The sequence below is a fragment of the Pristiophorus japonicus genome, chromosome 18 (assembly GCF_044704955.1).
Source record: "Pristiophorus japonicus isolate sPriJap1 chromosome 18, sPriJap1.hap1, whole genome shotgun sequence".
NCBI lineage: Eukaryota > Metazoa > Chordata > Chondrichthyes > Pristiophoridae > Pristiophorus > Pristiophorus japonicus.
The window spans coordinates 17,412,856-17,426,702 of NC_091994.1; the positions used below are offsets into that span (position 1 = coordinate 17,412,856).

The 13,847-nt window shown below is 41.9% G+C and overlaps 1 protein-coding gene across 5 annotated transcripts in view; it reads right to left on the reverse strand.

Moving 5' to 3' along the window:
• The window catches only part of polrmt (polymerase (RNA) mitochondrial (DNA directed)), a 137,621-nt gene that overhangs the window by 83,980 nt on the left and 39,794 nt on the right, over positions 1-13,847 (reverse strand). For all 5 annotated transcript variants that reach the window (XM_070859707.1, XM_070859706.1, XM_070859709.1 and 2 more), the window contains exons 8-9: positions 11,229-11,399; positions 5,554-5,793 (exon numbers count right to left, since the gene is read on the reverse strand). In XM_070859707.1, the coding sequence (XP_070715808.1) occupies positions 5,554-5,793; positions 11,229-11,399 (411 nt within the window). The remainder of the gene's footprint in view (positions 1-5,553; positions 5,794-11,228; positions 11,400-13,847) is intronic.

A 13,847-nucleotide genomic window follows, 5' to 3' on the forward strand; every position in this document is an offset into this window, starting at 1 on the left:
GGAACTCATGGACACTTCCGGTGTCCCTGACGACAACGTGTGCGGGAAGTGTATCCGCCTCCAGCTCCTGACAGACCGCGTTGTGGAATTGGAGCTGAGGGTGGATTCACTCTGGAGCATCCACGATGCTGAGAATGACGTGAATAGCACGTTTAGTGAGTTGGTGTTACCGCAGGTGAAGGGTCCACAGCCAGCTAGGGAATGGAAGACCAGCAGGAAGAGCAGTGCAAGGAAGGTAGTGCAGGGGTTCCCTGCGGTCATCCTCCTGCAAAACAGATACACCGTTTTGAGTACTGTTGAGGGGGATGACTCATCAGGGGAGGGCAGCAGCAGCCAAGTTCATGGCACCGTGGCTGGCTCTGCTGCACAGGAAGGCAGGAAAAAGAGTGGGAGAGGCGATAGTGATAGGGGATCAGATTGTAAGGGGAATAGATAGGCGTTTCTGCGGCCGCAACCGAGACTCCAGGATGGTATGTTGCCTCCCTGGTGCAAGGGTCAAGGATGTCTCGGAGCGGGTGCAGGACATTCTGAAAAGGGAGGGTGAACAGCCAGTTGTCATGGTGCACATTGGTACAAGCGATACAGGTAAAAAAAGGATGAGGTCCTACGAAACGAATTTAAGGAGCTAGGAGCTAAATTAAAACGTAGGACCTCAAAAGTAGTAATCTCAGGATTGCTACCAGTGCCACATGCTAGTCAGAGTAGGAATCGCAGGATAGCTCAGATGAATAAGTGGCTTGAGCAGTGGTGCAGCAGGGAGGGATTCAAATTCCTGGGACATTGGAACCGGTTCTGGGGGAGGTGGGACCAGTACAAACCGGACGGTCTGCACGTGGGCAGGACCGGAATCAATGTCCTAGAGGGAGTGTTTGCTGGTGCTGTTGGGGAGGAGTTAAACTAATATGGCAGGGGGATGGGAACCAATGCAGGGAGACAGAGGGAAACAAAAAGGAGACAAAAGCAAAAGACAGAAAGGAGATGAGTAAAAGTGGAGGGCAGAGAAACCCAAGGCAAAAAATAAAAAGGACCACTGAATGTAAAGGGGCTGCAGGAGCGGTCAAAACTAAAAATCATGGTTTAAAAACTAGTATTAAAACACTCTACCTAAACGCATGCAGCATTCAAAATAAAGTAAATGAGTTGACGGCACAAATCATTACAAATGGGTATGATTTGGTGGCCATTACAGAAACGTGGCTGCAGGGGGGCCAAGACTGGGAATTAAACATATAGGGGTATCTGCCGATTCGGAAAGATAGACAAGAAGGGAAACAAGAAGGGAAAGGAGGTGGGGTAGCACTGTTAATAAAGGATGATATCAGGGCAGTTGTGAGAGACGATATTGGCTCTAATGAACAAAATGTTGAATCATTGTGGGTGGAGATTAGAGATAGTAAGGGGAAAAAGTCACTGGTGGGCGCAGTTTATAGGCCCCCAAATAATAACTTCATGGTGGGGCGGGCAATAATCAAGGGAATAATGGAGGCATGTGAAAAAGGAACGGCAGTAACCATGGGGGATTTTAACCTACATATCGATTGGTCAAATCAAATCGCACGGGGTAGCCTGGAGGAGGAATTCATAGAATGCATACGGGATTGTTTCTTAGAACAGTATGTAACAGAACCTACAAGGGAGCAAGCTATCTTAGATCTGGTCCTGTGTAATGAGACAGGAATAATAAACGATCTCCTAGTAAAAGATCCTCTCGGAATGAATGATCACAGTATGGTTGAATTTGTAATACAGATTGAGGGTGAGGAAGTAGTGTCTCAAACGAGTGTACAATGCTTAAACAAAGGGGACTACAGTGGGATGAGGGCAGAGTTGGTTAAAGTAGACTGGAAACACAGACTAAACGGTGGCACAATTGAGGAACAGTGGAGGACTTTTATGGAGCTCTTTCATAGTGCTCAACAAAAATATATTCCAGTGAAAAAGGGCGGTAAGAGAACGGATAACCAGCCGTGGATAACCAAGGAAATAAAGGAGAGTATCAAATTAAAAACCAATGCGTATAAGGTGGCCAAGGTTAGTGGGAAAATAGAAGATTGGGAAAATTTTAAACGACAGCAAAGAATGACTAAGAAAGCAATAAAGAAAGGAAAGATAGATTACGAAAGTAAACTTGCGCAAAACATAAAAACAGATAGTAAAAGCTTTTACAGATATATAAAACGGAAAAGAGTGACTAAAGTAAATGTTGGTTCCTTAGAAGATGAGAAGGGGGATTTAATAATGGGAAATGTGGAAATGGCTGAGACCTTAAACAATTATTTTGCTTCGGTCTTCACAGTGGAAGATACAAAAACCATGCCAAAAATTGCTGGTCACAGGAATGTGGGAAGGGAGGACCTTGAGACAATCACTATCACTAGAGGGGGTAGTGCTGGACAGGCTAATAGGACTCAAGGTAGACAAGTCCCCTGGTCCTGATGAAATGCATCCCAGGGTATTAAAAGAGATGGCGGAAGTTATAGCAGATGCATTCGTTATAATCTACCAAAATTCTCTGGACTCTGGGGAGGTACCAGCAGATTGCAAAGCAGCTAATGTAAAGCCTCTGTTTTAAAAAGGGGGAAGACAAAACGCAGGTAACTATAGGCCGGTTAGTTTAACATCTGTAGTGGGGAAAATGCTTGAAACTATCATTAAGGAAGAAATAGCGGGACATCTCGATAGGAATAGTGCAATCAAGCAGACGCAGCATGGATTCATGAAGGGGAAATCATGTTTAACTAATTTACTGGAATTCTTTGAGGATATAACGAGCATGGTGGATAGAGGTGTACCGATGGATGTGGTGTATTTAGATTTCCAAAAGGCATTCGATAAGGTGCCACACAAAAGGATACTGCAGAAGATAAAGGTACGCGGAGTCAGTGGAAATGTATTAGCATGGATAGAGAATTGGCTGGCTAGCAGAAAGCAGAAAGTCGGGATAAATGGGTCCTTTTCGGGTTGGAAATCGGTGGTTAGTGGTGTGCCACAGCGATTGGTGCTGGAACCACAACTGTTTACAATATACATAGATGACCTGGAAGAGGGGACAGAGTGTCGTGTAACAAAATTTGCAGAAGACACAAAGATTAGTAGGAAAGCGGGTTGTGTAGAGGACACAGAGAGGCTGCAAAGAGATTTAGATAGGTTAAGCGAATGGGCTAAGGTTTGGCAGATGGAATACAATGTCGGAAAATGTGAGGTCATCCACCCTGGGAAAAAACACAGTAAAAGGGAATATTATTTGAATGGGGAGAAATTACAACATGCTGCGGTGCAGAGGGACCTGGGGATCCTTGTGCATGAAACTCTTTTGAGTTTACCTGAATTTTTGTGCATGAAACCCAAAAAGTTAGTTTGCAGGTGCAACAGGTAATCAGGAAGGCGAATGGAATGTTGGCCTTCATTGCGAGAGGAATGGAGTACAAAAGCAGGGAGGTCCTTCTGCAACTGTATAGGGTATTGGTGAGGCCGCACCTGGAGTACTGCGTGCAGTTTTGGTCACCTTACTTAAGGATGGATATACTGGCTTTGGAGGGGGTACAGAGACGATTCACGAGGCTGATTCCGGAGATGAGGGGGTTACCTTATGATGATAGATTGAGTTGACTGGGTCTTTACTCGTTGGAGTTCAGAAGGATGAGGGGTGATCTTATAGAAACATTTAAAATTATGAAAGGGATAGACAAGATAGAGGCAGAAGGGTTGTTTCGACTGGTCGGGGAGACTAGAACTAGGGGGCACAGCCTCAAAATACGGGGGAGCCAATTTAAAGCCGAGTTGAGAAGGAATTTCTTCTCCCAGAGGGTTGTGAATTTGTGGAATTCTCTGCCCAAGGAAGCAGTTGAGGCTAGCTCATTGAATTTATTCAAGTCACAGATAGATAGATTTTTAACCAATAAGGGAACTAAGGGTTATGGGGAGCGGACGGGTAAGTGGAGCCGAGTCCACGGCCAGATCAGCCATGATCTTGTTGAATGGCGGAGCAGGCTCGAGGGGCTAGATAGCCTACTCCTGTTCCTAATTCTTATGTTCTTATGATTCTGCCAATCTCAGCAGCCTGATATTGCTGTGCTAATTCTGTTCAGTAAAAGTCAGTAACTCAATCATAAATGAGGCTGAAAATGAGCAATTTAATAACCAAATTGTGTGTTCATTATTTTCTTTAAAGCTTTCTTAAGTGATCTTTACATCTGCAGTGGCACATATTAATTTTACTGGACTGGATACAGAAAGTCCATTGTTAATATTCATTTAAATAGATATTAAAAACCTGAAGTAATATGAATAGATCAGATTGTATGATTTTGCCCCCCCCACTAACGAGATATAAACGGAATAAAAGAGGCCACAAATTAGCAAACTGTGGCAATCTCTACCCAATGTCAAAACTTCAATTTCCTGCCATTCTAAAACCATTTAAACATATAAAATTGCAGCCAAATGACTAAATTATAGCCTTAACTCCTCCATAACATTGTGTTTTGGCAGCTCCTAGCCAGACTGGTGTCATTGTAGTTTCTCTTACACTTCTCAGTGAACAGATTAACATCCCAAAGAGGAACAGTGGAAAGCATTATATGAATGCTTCATTCCATTTGTGTGTTCATTTAGCCAGGCCCGAATCAAATAAAATTTGAGGATTCAGATTTGAAATTGAAAGTGACTGCTTAAATGGATTCCTCCTTAAACATCTTTTTTGTTCTGTCCTACTCTGAAGACATACAGATGTCTAATTGGCATCCCAACAATAGATTTGAAAAAAAAGCACCAGAAATAAACTATTCTACCTAGCTATAGCTGCTTTTTAAATCCCCTTTGTCATAATTTTGTAGAACATCTCTCACATTCTGGGGTACTGGCACTACTTAGAGGTAGTGGATCATGCAATGCCATAATTTTCAGCCGTGACTCAGTAGCACTCTCGCCTCTGAGTCAGAAGGTTATGGATTCAAGTTCGAGTCCAGAGACCTGGAAATATCTAGGTTAACACTCCAGTGCTGTACTGATGGAGTGCAGCACTGTCAGTGCTGCCTCCTTTCAGATGGGGTGTTAAACCGAGGCTCCAACTACTCTCTCAGGTGGACGTAAATGATTCCCATTAATTATATCAAAGAACAAGGAAGTTATCTTTGGTGTCCTGGTCAATATTTATCCCTCAATAAATATCACCAAAATAAAGATTACCTGGTCTTTATCACATTGCTGTTTGTGGTACCTTGCTGTGCGCAAATTGGCCGTCGCATTTCCTACATTATAACAGTGACTCGAGTTCGAAAGTATTTAATTGGCTGTAAAGCGCTTTGAGACATCCTATCATGAAAAACGCTATATAAATGCAATTCTTTCTTCCATTCTTTCTTTCCCATAAGTCCCACTCACTCACCCACTTCAATATAAAAAATCCCTCAGTTCTCACAAATACAGACGCAAGATAAGTTGACTAGCCAACACTTGCTTGGTTACGTATGGGGGCTACCGCAGATTCTTCAAAATAATACAATACAATATCTATGCAACATACAAAAGAAAACTTATGACTTTATGCCTCACCTGTTTGTTACTGCGAAAGCTGTACATGTGATACAAGACAGGAATAAGTTTCTTCTCATGACCTGGGTTTTGGGTGTTTATGGGGATTTTAATTTCACGAACCATTAGATCCACTAGATGAGTTCCCAAATGTACAATAAGAACATGTGGCCAGGGAGAATCTTCACTTATTAGCGAAGTACCTAAATTCATCTTTTTTTCCAGTTTCATCAAGTATTCACGAGGCAGGAAGTTGTTCAGCTAGAATTGAAATACAGTTTAAAAATAATTTTTTTTAACCACACGTAAATATATCAGGTTTGCAAAAGAATAGTTATTATGGTTTTTAAGTGTCCAACCCTTGTCTTGAATTTATATTCAATCATAGCAACACAAGGTCAGAAAGAATGCCGAGTTAACGACAACTTTAGAGGATTACTCTATGTTACTACAGGTACAACATGCCGAATTCAGAATTCCGAAAACCAGAATTGTCCGAAAACCGGATTTGAGGCAGCCAAGATGGCGACATCAGGTGGCGAGGGACGAGCAGACAGGTAAAAAATGCAGTGCCAGGGGGCCACGGGCAGCGAGGAGCGCCAACTGCGAGGTCCGAAATCCAGCAAAACCCGATAACCGGCACGGATTCGGACCCGAGGTTGCTGGATTTCAGACATTGTACCTGTACTTATAAAATCCAAGATGCTAGTGTCCTTTTTTGGCTTTAACTACCCTTGCAGTTTCAAGGAATTATGCATCTGCATGCCACTCTTTGTTCCTTCAGACTATTTAATATCTTGATTTAAGCTTAAGAACATAAGAAATAGGGATCAGGAGTAGGCCATTTGGCCCTTCGAGCTTGCTCCGCCATTTAATATGATCATGGCTGATCTGATCATGGACTCAGTTCCACTTCCCTGCCCGCACCCCATAACCCTTTATTCAATTATCACTCAAATATCTGTCCATCTCCACCTTAAATATAGCTTTCTGGGGCAGGGAATTCCAGATTTACAACCCTCGGAGAGGAAAAATTCCTCCTCATCTCAGTTTTAAATTGGCGGACCCTTATCCTGAGACTATGTCACCTGGTTTTAGTTTCCCCTATGAGTGGAAATATCTTTTCTGCATCCACCTTGTCGAGCACCCTCATTATCTTAATATGTTTCGATAGAATCACCTCTCATTCTTCTGAATTCCAGTGAGTATAGGCCCAAACTACTCAACCTATCTTCATAAGTCAACCTCCTCATCTCCAGAATCAACCTAGTGAACCTTCTCTGAACAGCCTCCAATGCAAGTATATCCTTCCTTAAATACGGAAACCAAAACTGTACACAGCACTCCAGGTGTGGCCTCGCCAATACCCTGTATTGTTGTAGCAGGACTTCTCTGCTTTTATACTCTGTCCCCCTTGCAATAAAGGCCAACGTTCCATTTGCCTTCCTGATTACTTGCTGTACCTGCATACTAACTTTTTGTGTTTCATGCACAAGGACCCCCAGGTCCCTCTGTACTGCAGCACTTTGCAATTTTTCTCCATTTAAATTATAATTTGCTTTTCTATTATTTCTGCTAAAGTGGATAACCTCAGATTTTCCCACATTACACTCCATCTGCCAATTTTTTGTCCACTCACTTAGTTATGAAATATCTCCTTAAATGTCTGCCATTGCTCATCAACCGTCCCATACTTTAATCTATTTTCCCAGCCCACTTTAGCCAAATCTGCCTTCATACCTTTGTAGTCTCCTTTATTTAAGCTTAGGACACTGGTTTGAGATCCAACTTTCTCACCCTCCAACTGAATTTGAAATTCATCCATGTTATGGTCACTCACTCCTAGAGGATCCTTTACTAGGAGTTTGTTTATTAATCCCGTCTCAATACATAGTACCAGATCTAAGATAGCCTGTTCCCTGGCTGGTTCCACAACATACTGTTCAAGGAAACTATCCCCGAATCACTATGAACTCTTCCTCAAGGCTACCCTGGCCAATTTGCTTTGTCCAATCAATATGAAGGTTAAAATCGCCCATGATTATTGCCGTTCCTTTTTTACAAGCCTCCATTATTTCTTGATTTACACTCCGTCCAACAGTGTAGCTACTGTTAGCGGGGCTATATACTACGTCCACCAGCGACTTTTTCCCTTTATTATTCCTTATCTCCACCCAAACTGATTCAACATCTTGATCTTCTGAGCCAATATCGTTTCTCACTAACGCACTGATTTCATCCTTTATTAACAGTACTACCCCATCTCCTTTTCCTTTCTGTCTGTCCTTCCAAATTGTCAAATACCCCTGAATATTTAGTTCCCAGTCATGGTCACCTTGCAACCATGTCTCTGTAATGGCTATCAGATCATACCCATTTGTATCTATTTGTGCCATCAACTCGTCTGTTTTGTTACGAATGCTGCGTGCATTCAAATAAAGAGCTTTTAAATTTGTTTTTTTACCGTTTTCTCCTGCTTTGACCCGCCTTTCTGATTCACCTTTATGTTTATACATTCTGCCCCTTCCTGACATGTTCTGGTTTTCATTTCCCCCCAGTGCTACCTTGCTGCTCTAGTGCCTTCTTATTCTTTGACTTTTTAAATTTTCGCTCAGCTGAACCCTCCCCCCACTAATTAGTTTAAAGCCCTCTCTACTGCCCTAATTATTTGATTCGCCAGGACCCTAGTTCCAGCACGGTCTATGAGGAGAAACTTCTTCACCCAGAGAGTGGTGAACCTGTGGAATTCTCTAGCACAGAAAGTTGTTCAGGCCAATTCACTAAATATATTCAAAAAGGAGTTCGATGTAGTCCTTACTACTAGGGGGATCAAGGGGTATGGCGAGAAAGCAGGAATGGGGTTCTGAAGTTGCATGTTTAGCCATGAACTCATTGAATGGCGGTGCAGGCTTGAAGGGCCGAATGGCCTACTCCTGCACCTATTTTCTATGTTTCTATGTGGAGCTGTTCCGAACAGAACAGTTCCCTCTTACCCCAGTACTGGTGCCAGTCCCACGAACCAAAACCCATTTCTCCCACACCAGTCTTTGAGCCATGTGTTTAACACTCTGATCTTATTTACCCTATGCAAATTTATTCATGGTTCAGGTGGTAATCCAGAGATTATTACCTTTGTGGTTCTGCTTTTTAATTTGGCCTCCTAGCTGTTCCTAATTCCTCTGCAGAACCTCTTTGTTTGTCCTGCTGTCGTTGGTACCCATGTGGACCACGACAACTGGATCTTCCCCGTCCCACTCCAAGTTCCTCTTCAGCCCAGAGATGTCCTTAACCCTGGCATCAGGTAGGTAACAGCCTTCGGGACTCGCGCTCTCGGCTGCAGAGAACAGTATCTATCCCCCTAATGATACTGTTCCATACCGCTAAAACGTTTCTTTTTGCTCCCCCAACTTGATTGGCCCTCTGTGGTCAGTTTGCTCATCCTCCTTGCAGTCCCTACTCTCGTCCACACAGGGAGTAAGAGCCTCGAACTTGTTGGACAAGAGCAAGGGCTGAGGCTCCTCCATCACTCCATCAGAAGTCCCCACACCTTCCTCGCTTGTAGTCACACCCTCCTGTCCCTGACCACGGATCAAATTTGAATTAATGAATCTAATTGGTGTGACTAGCTCCTGCATCACGGTGTCCAGGTAAAATTCCCCCTCCCTGATGTGTCGCAGTGTCTGCAGCTTGGATTCCAGCTCATCAACACAGAGCCAAAGTTCCTCGAGCTGCAGACACTTGCTGCAGATATGGTTGACGGGAACCTCAATGGTGTCCACCAGCTTCTACATGTTGCAGCAGTGTAACATCTATAATGTAGTTAATTAATTAGATTTAGTTTTTAGTTATTAATCCCAGCCCCTAATTTAAGGCCTTTAATTTAAAGCAAGAGAGAAAAACTCACCAATCACTTCCCTGTGACGTTGAATGTAGTTGCCCTGTTCTCCTTTGTCGCCCTCTCTTTCCTGCTCGCGCTGCTCCCTGCGGGTAATCCCCATTTCTCGCTTTTCCTCCCAAAACACTTTACTTTATACTCTTCTACATTAAATTACATCTACTACCTGTCTGCCCAGCAATTATATTTTTTTCATTCACGGGATGTGGGCGTCACTGGCAAGGCCAGCAATTATTACCCATCCCTAATTGTCCTTAACTGAGTGGTTTGCTAGGCCATTTCAGAGGGCAGTTAAGAGTCAATCACATTGTTATGGTAAGGACAGCAGATTTCCTTCCCTAAAGGACATGAGTGAACCAGATGGGATTTTACAACAATCTGGTAGTTACATGGCCACCATAACTGATACTAGCTTTTTTTTTTAAATTCCAGATTTATTTACTTAACTGAATTTAAAGTCCTCAGCTGCTGTGGTGGGATTTGAACTCACATCCCCGGATCATTAGTCCAGGCCTCTGGATTACTATTTCCGTAACTTAACCACTATGCTACCGTTCCCCACCTGTCTATGTCCTCTTTAAGTCTTTTACAGTCTTCCTCACCGTTTCTAACAACTGCTACTTTTGTGTCGTCAGATAAATTTGATCTATTCCGTCCACCCAAGTCGAAATCATTGAACTATCTCGAGAAAAAAAAAAATGGGCCTAGCTCTGGTCCCTAAGTACTGTTCAATTCTCTAATCCAAGCAGTGCTCATTAACCTTGACCATTTGTTTCATGTCTGTCAACCAATTTACTATTCATGCTGCTGCACTTTCTCTTGTACTGTGTTGCTGAACTTTTGTAATTTAATGGGATTATTTTGCAGTTTGTGTCCTGCCTCATGCAAATAAAACTAGCACCTACCATCTATCTTTTCTCCTATCCATCAGTGGAACATTTTGCCATTAGTGCTGTGGGTCTGGTTGATAACTTTGTTTGTCTCTTTTCCCACTTGTTACATCATAATTATTTCAAAATTCTTTAAAATATTATGATTGGCACCTTATGCAAGAGTAAGACTCATGATATCAAGTGTAAATTTATAAAACTGGCAAATGCTTAATAGTATATGACAAAAATTTGGCGTGCAACATCAAAATGTTTGTGAAAGGAAATGAGAAAAGACAAACTAATACAAATATTATATCCATTCTTTGAGGTTTCTTGAGAAACTTCTGTGATAAATCTGACTGACAAAGTCATCTTAATCTCATTGGTTATAAATTCAGGATGACTCTTCTACAGATATAAGCTGTGTTTTAAGCTTTATAATCTGTGCGCACTAGGTCCGTGCAGCCTGAGCAGGTCTCCAGTCGTCTTGGTTAATCCTTGCTACTGGACCAAGACCTAGCTTTGTGGTGGCTGGTGTGCAACGGTCACCACGCGTTAAAAAAATCCAAGCACTGGCATCTTCCACCCTTCAAGATTTAGTTCAGACCTGGAATTTTAGGTCGATCATTGAAACACCTGTGAACTTTGTGACGTGGAAGCAAGTCATCCTCGATTCGAGGGACTGCCTATGATGATGATAATATTCAGACAGGATATGAATATAATTATTACATCAGATATGAGAACCAATGCAAAAATCTTCTTGATGCGTGCTGCTGATGATGCACAATAGTTTGCAACACAATAGAGTGCCAACTTGAAAGCTTTTTTTTTGAATTACGAAAAAACATCAGCCTATTTCTTATCTGTTCTTATCTACTTTTTATTTAAAGCAATTATTTAGAAACACTATATTCAGTCAGTATTACCTCAGTATCCTTTGCCAACAGTTCGATGTAGGCATGATAAATATCTTTTATCTTATCCACCATCTCATTTTTAACCTTCTTTCGTATTGAAAACTTGTTGTAGATTCTGTTACCCAATTCCTTAGCAATTATCAGTAATGCCTCTCCATTTGGAGGGATATTTGCGATACTCTGAAAGGCAGCATGGAAAATATTAAATTATCAAATGTTTCAAACATTGCCCATTCATCAAATAATCACCATCTCTATTGTTGGGCAAGTAGGTTAAACTTCAAAATGACTGACATGTAATAACTATCTTTTGTTGCATTCAAAACAAGCATTTTCTTTTGCATAACATTCACAATGTACATAAATAATGGAAAAAGCTGCAACACTATTACATCCCCAGGTACAGTTCTATCATGTTATATAATAACGAATAGTCAGCATGGATTTCAAAAGGGAAAGTCTTGCGTGACCAACCTCATTGAATTTTATGAAGAGGTAACAGACAGAGTAGACAATGGTAATGCAGTAGATGTAATTTATCTAGATTTTCAAAAAGCCTTCGATAAGGTACCCCATGATAGACTGATGAACAAGGTCAGAGAATGCAGAGTCAGGGGACAAGTAGCAGAATGGATAGCTCGCTGGCCTTAAGGCAGAAAGCAGAGAGTAGGGTAAAAGGTATACACATCACAAAAGGATGAACAGGCTGGGTCTCTTTTCTCTTGAAAACAGAAGGCTGAGGGGTGACTTTATAGAGGTCTTTAAAATTATGAAAGGTTTTGATAGCATGGATACAGAGAGAATGTTTCCAGTTGTGGGGAAGAGCATAACTAGAGGCCATCAATACAAGACAGTCACCAAGAAATCCAATAGGGAGTGGTTGAAGCGAATAGTATCGATGCATTTAAGGGGAGGCTAGACAAGCATATGAGGGGGAAGGGAATAGAGGGTTATGCTGATAGATTTAGATGAGGAAAGACGGGAGGAAGTTCTAGTGGAGCATAAACGCCAGCATGGACTGGTTGGACCGAATGACCTGTTTCTGTGCCGTATATCCGATGTAATCCTCATAGGTTCTGACAATTCAAGGTTAACAATATAACAAACTGCACTTTTGCTTCGATATAAAGCTGTTTAAAGCAGTGATGAGTAAGCAGCTGAATAACTCAGGTATTAGATCAGTAGTCTCACACTGCTTAGGCTTCACATTAGGGCATTAAGACTGCAAATTAAAGCCAAATTTAAAAGGATTGTCTGCAAACCTTTTTTTACTGCAAGACAAGCATAGAAGCTTCTGTACTGTGAACATTTATTATTCTAAAAGCAACATTTTGAAAGAAAGGAATGGGTTGTGAGCTATATGTACCTCTTCAAAAACTAATTTTAGTACCTTTTTATGTTACCTTGATTCATTTGAAAATGTTTGGTTAAGAATTAACATCCAAGGACAATGCAAAGAGTACAGATTAGGAATTTAGTTTAGATTCCATCAGATACTTTGTTATTCTTGAGCATTTTCTGTGACAAACCCAACATTCTTAAACATGTTGATGTCCTCAACTTTGAATCCCTTAATCCAAGCTTGCGAACTACTCCCAGCAATGGAACCACATGGGTCCAAGTCACCAAGAACATGCTGCATGACTGCAACCTAAGCTCATTATCCCTCCTTGTGCATCTCTAGCTCTCCATAGTCTAATACAGATGACCATTACGCCTCTTACACACTGCACCTCCAAGGTACCACCATTTCTTGATTTTATTTTTACCTGTCCTTAAATAATTAACTCACCTCCTGCAATGTCTTCTGCTCCCACATGGTCACCTCCAGTGGGACCCATAATTCTATCCTAAGTCTCTATCCTAAGCAAAAACCCATGTTTGCATGCTGCCTCTTGGTGACATCATCCATAAGCCTAGTCTCAGCTTCCAGATGACTGAAGTTATCCTTTCTGGTTCTTGCCAGAAACTCTGTGCCCTCTCACCCAATTCAAAATCTCTGCCAAGCTGCTCACTCAAACAGAACGCAATGGCACACAACTTTGGGATCCTGAGCTAAGCTTCAAGGCTCACATCTAATCCATCAACAAGGCTGCCTATTACCACCTTACAGGATATTGCCTGCCTCTGTCCCTACCTCACTTGCACTGTCACTGAAATCAATAACGACACACAGCTATGTTTTTTTTTCCAATTTCCTCAGCCACTCTACTCGAACTTCAGGTGAAATGATTTCCTATGTCCCAGTTTTCACTCTTCTCAGTCTGGATTTCTGTGCTGTCATTCCCCTTCCTCTGTTCCATCAGGAAAAGCCTCGGGACACTTTTTTCTACATTAAAGATGCTATATGAATGCAAGTTGTCATGCGCTACACTTTGGAATTCCATCTCTTCCCACCTTCTAAAATCTCAAAACCTACCCCATTTGAAGGTGCCTCTCCTAACCTGCTTCTCCCACGACCCACCCAGCATCCATTACATTCCTTTGTGAAGCACCTTGAGACTTTTCACTACGATTAAGGCACTGTAAGTGTAAGTTGTTTGTCTATATTGCAAAGAGCATGGTGCAGAGCACTATCAAGGAGGGGCAGGAAATACATGTGGTTTTATATATAAAACATGAACTCTA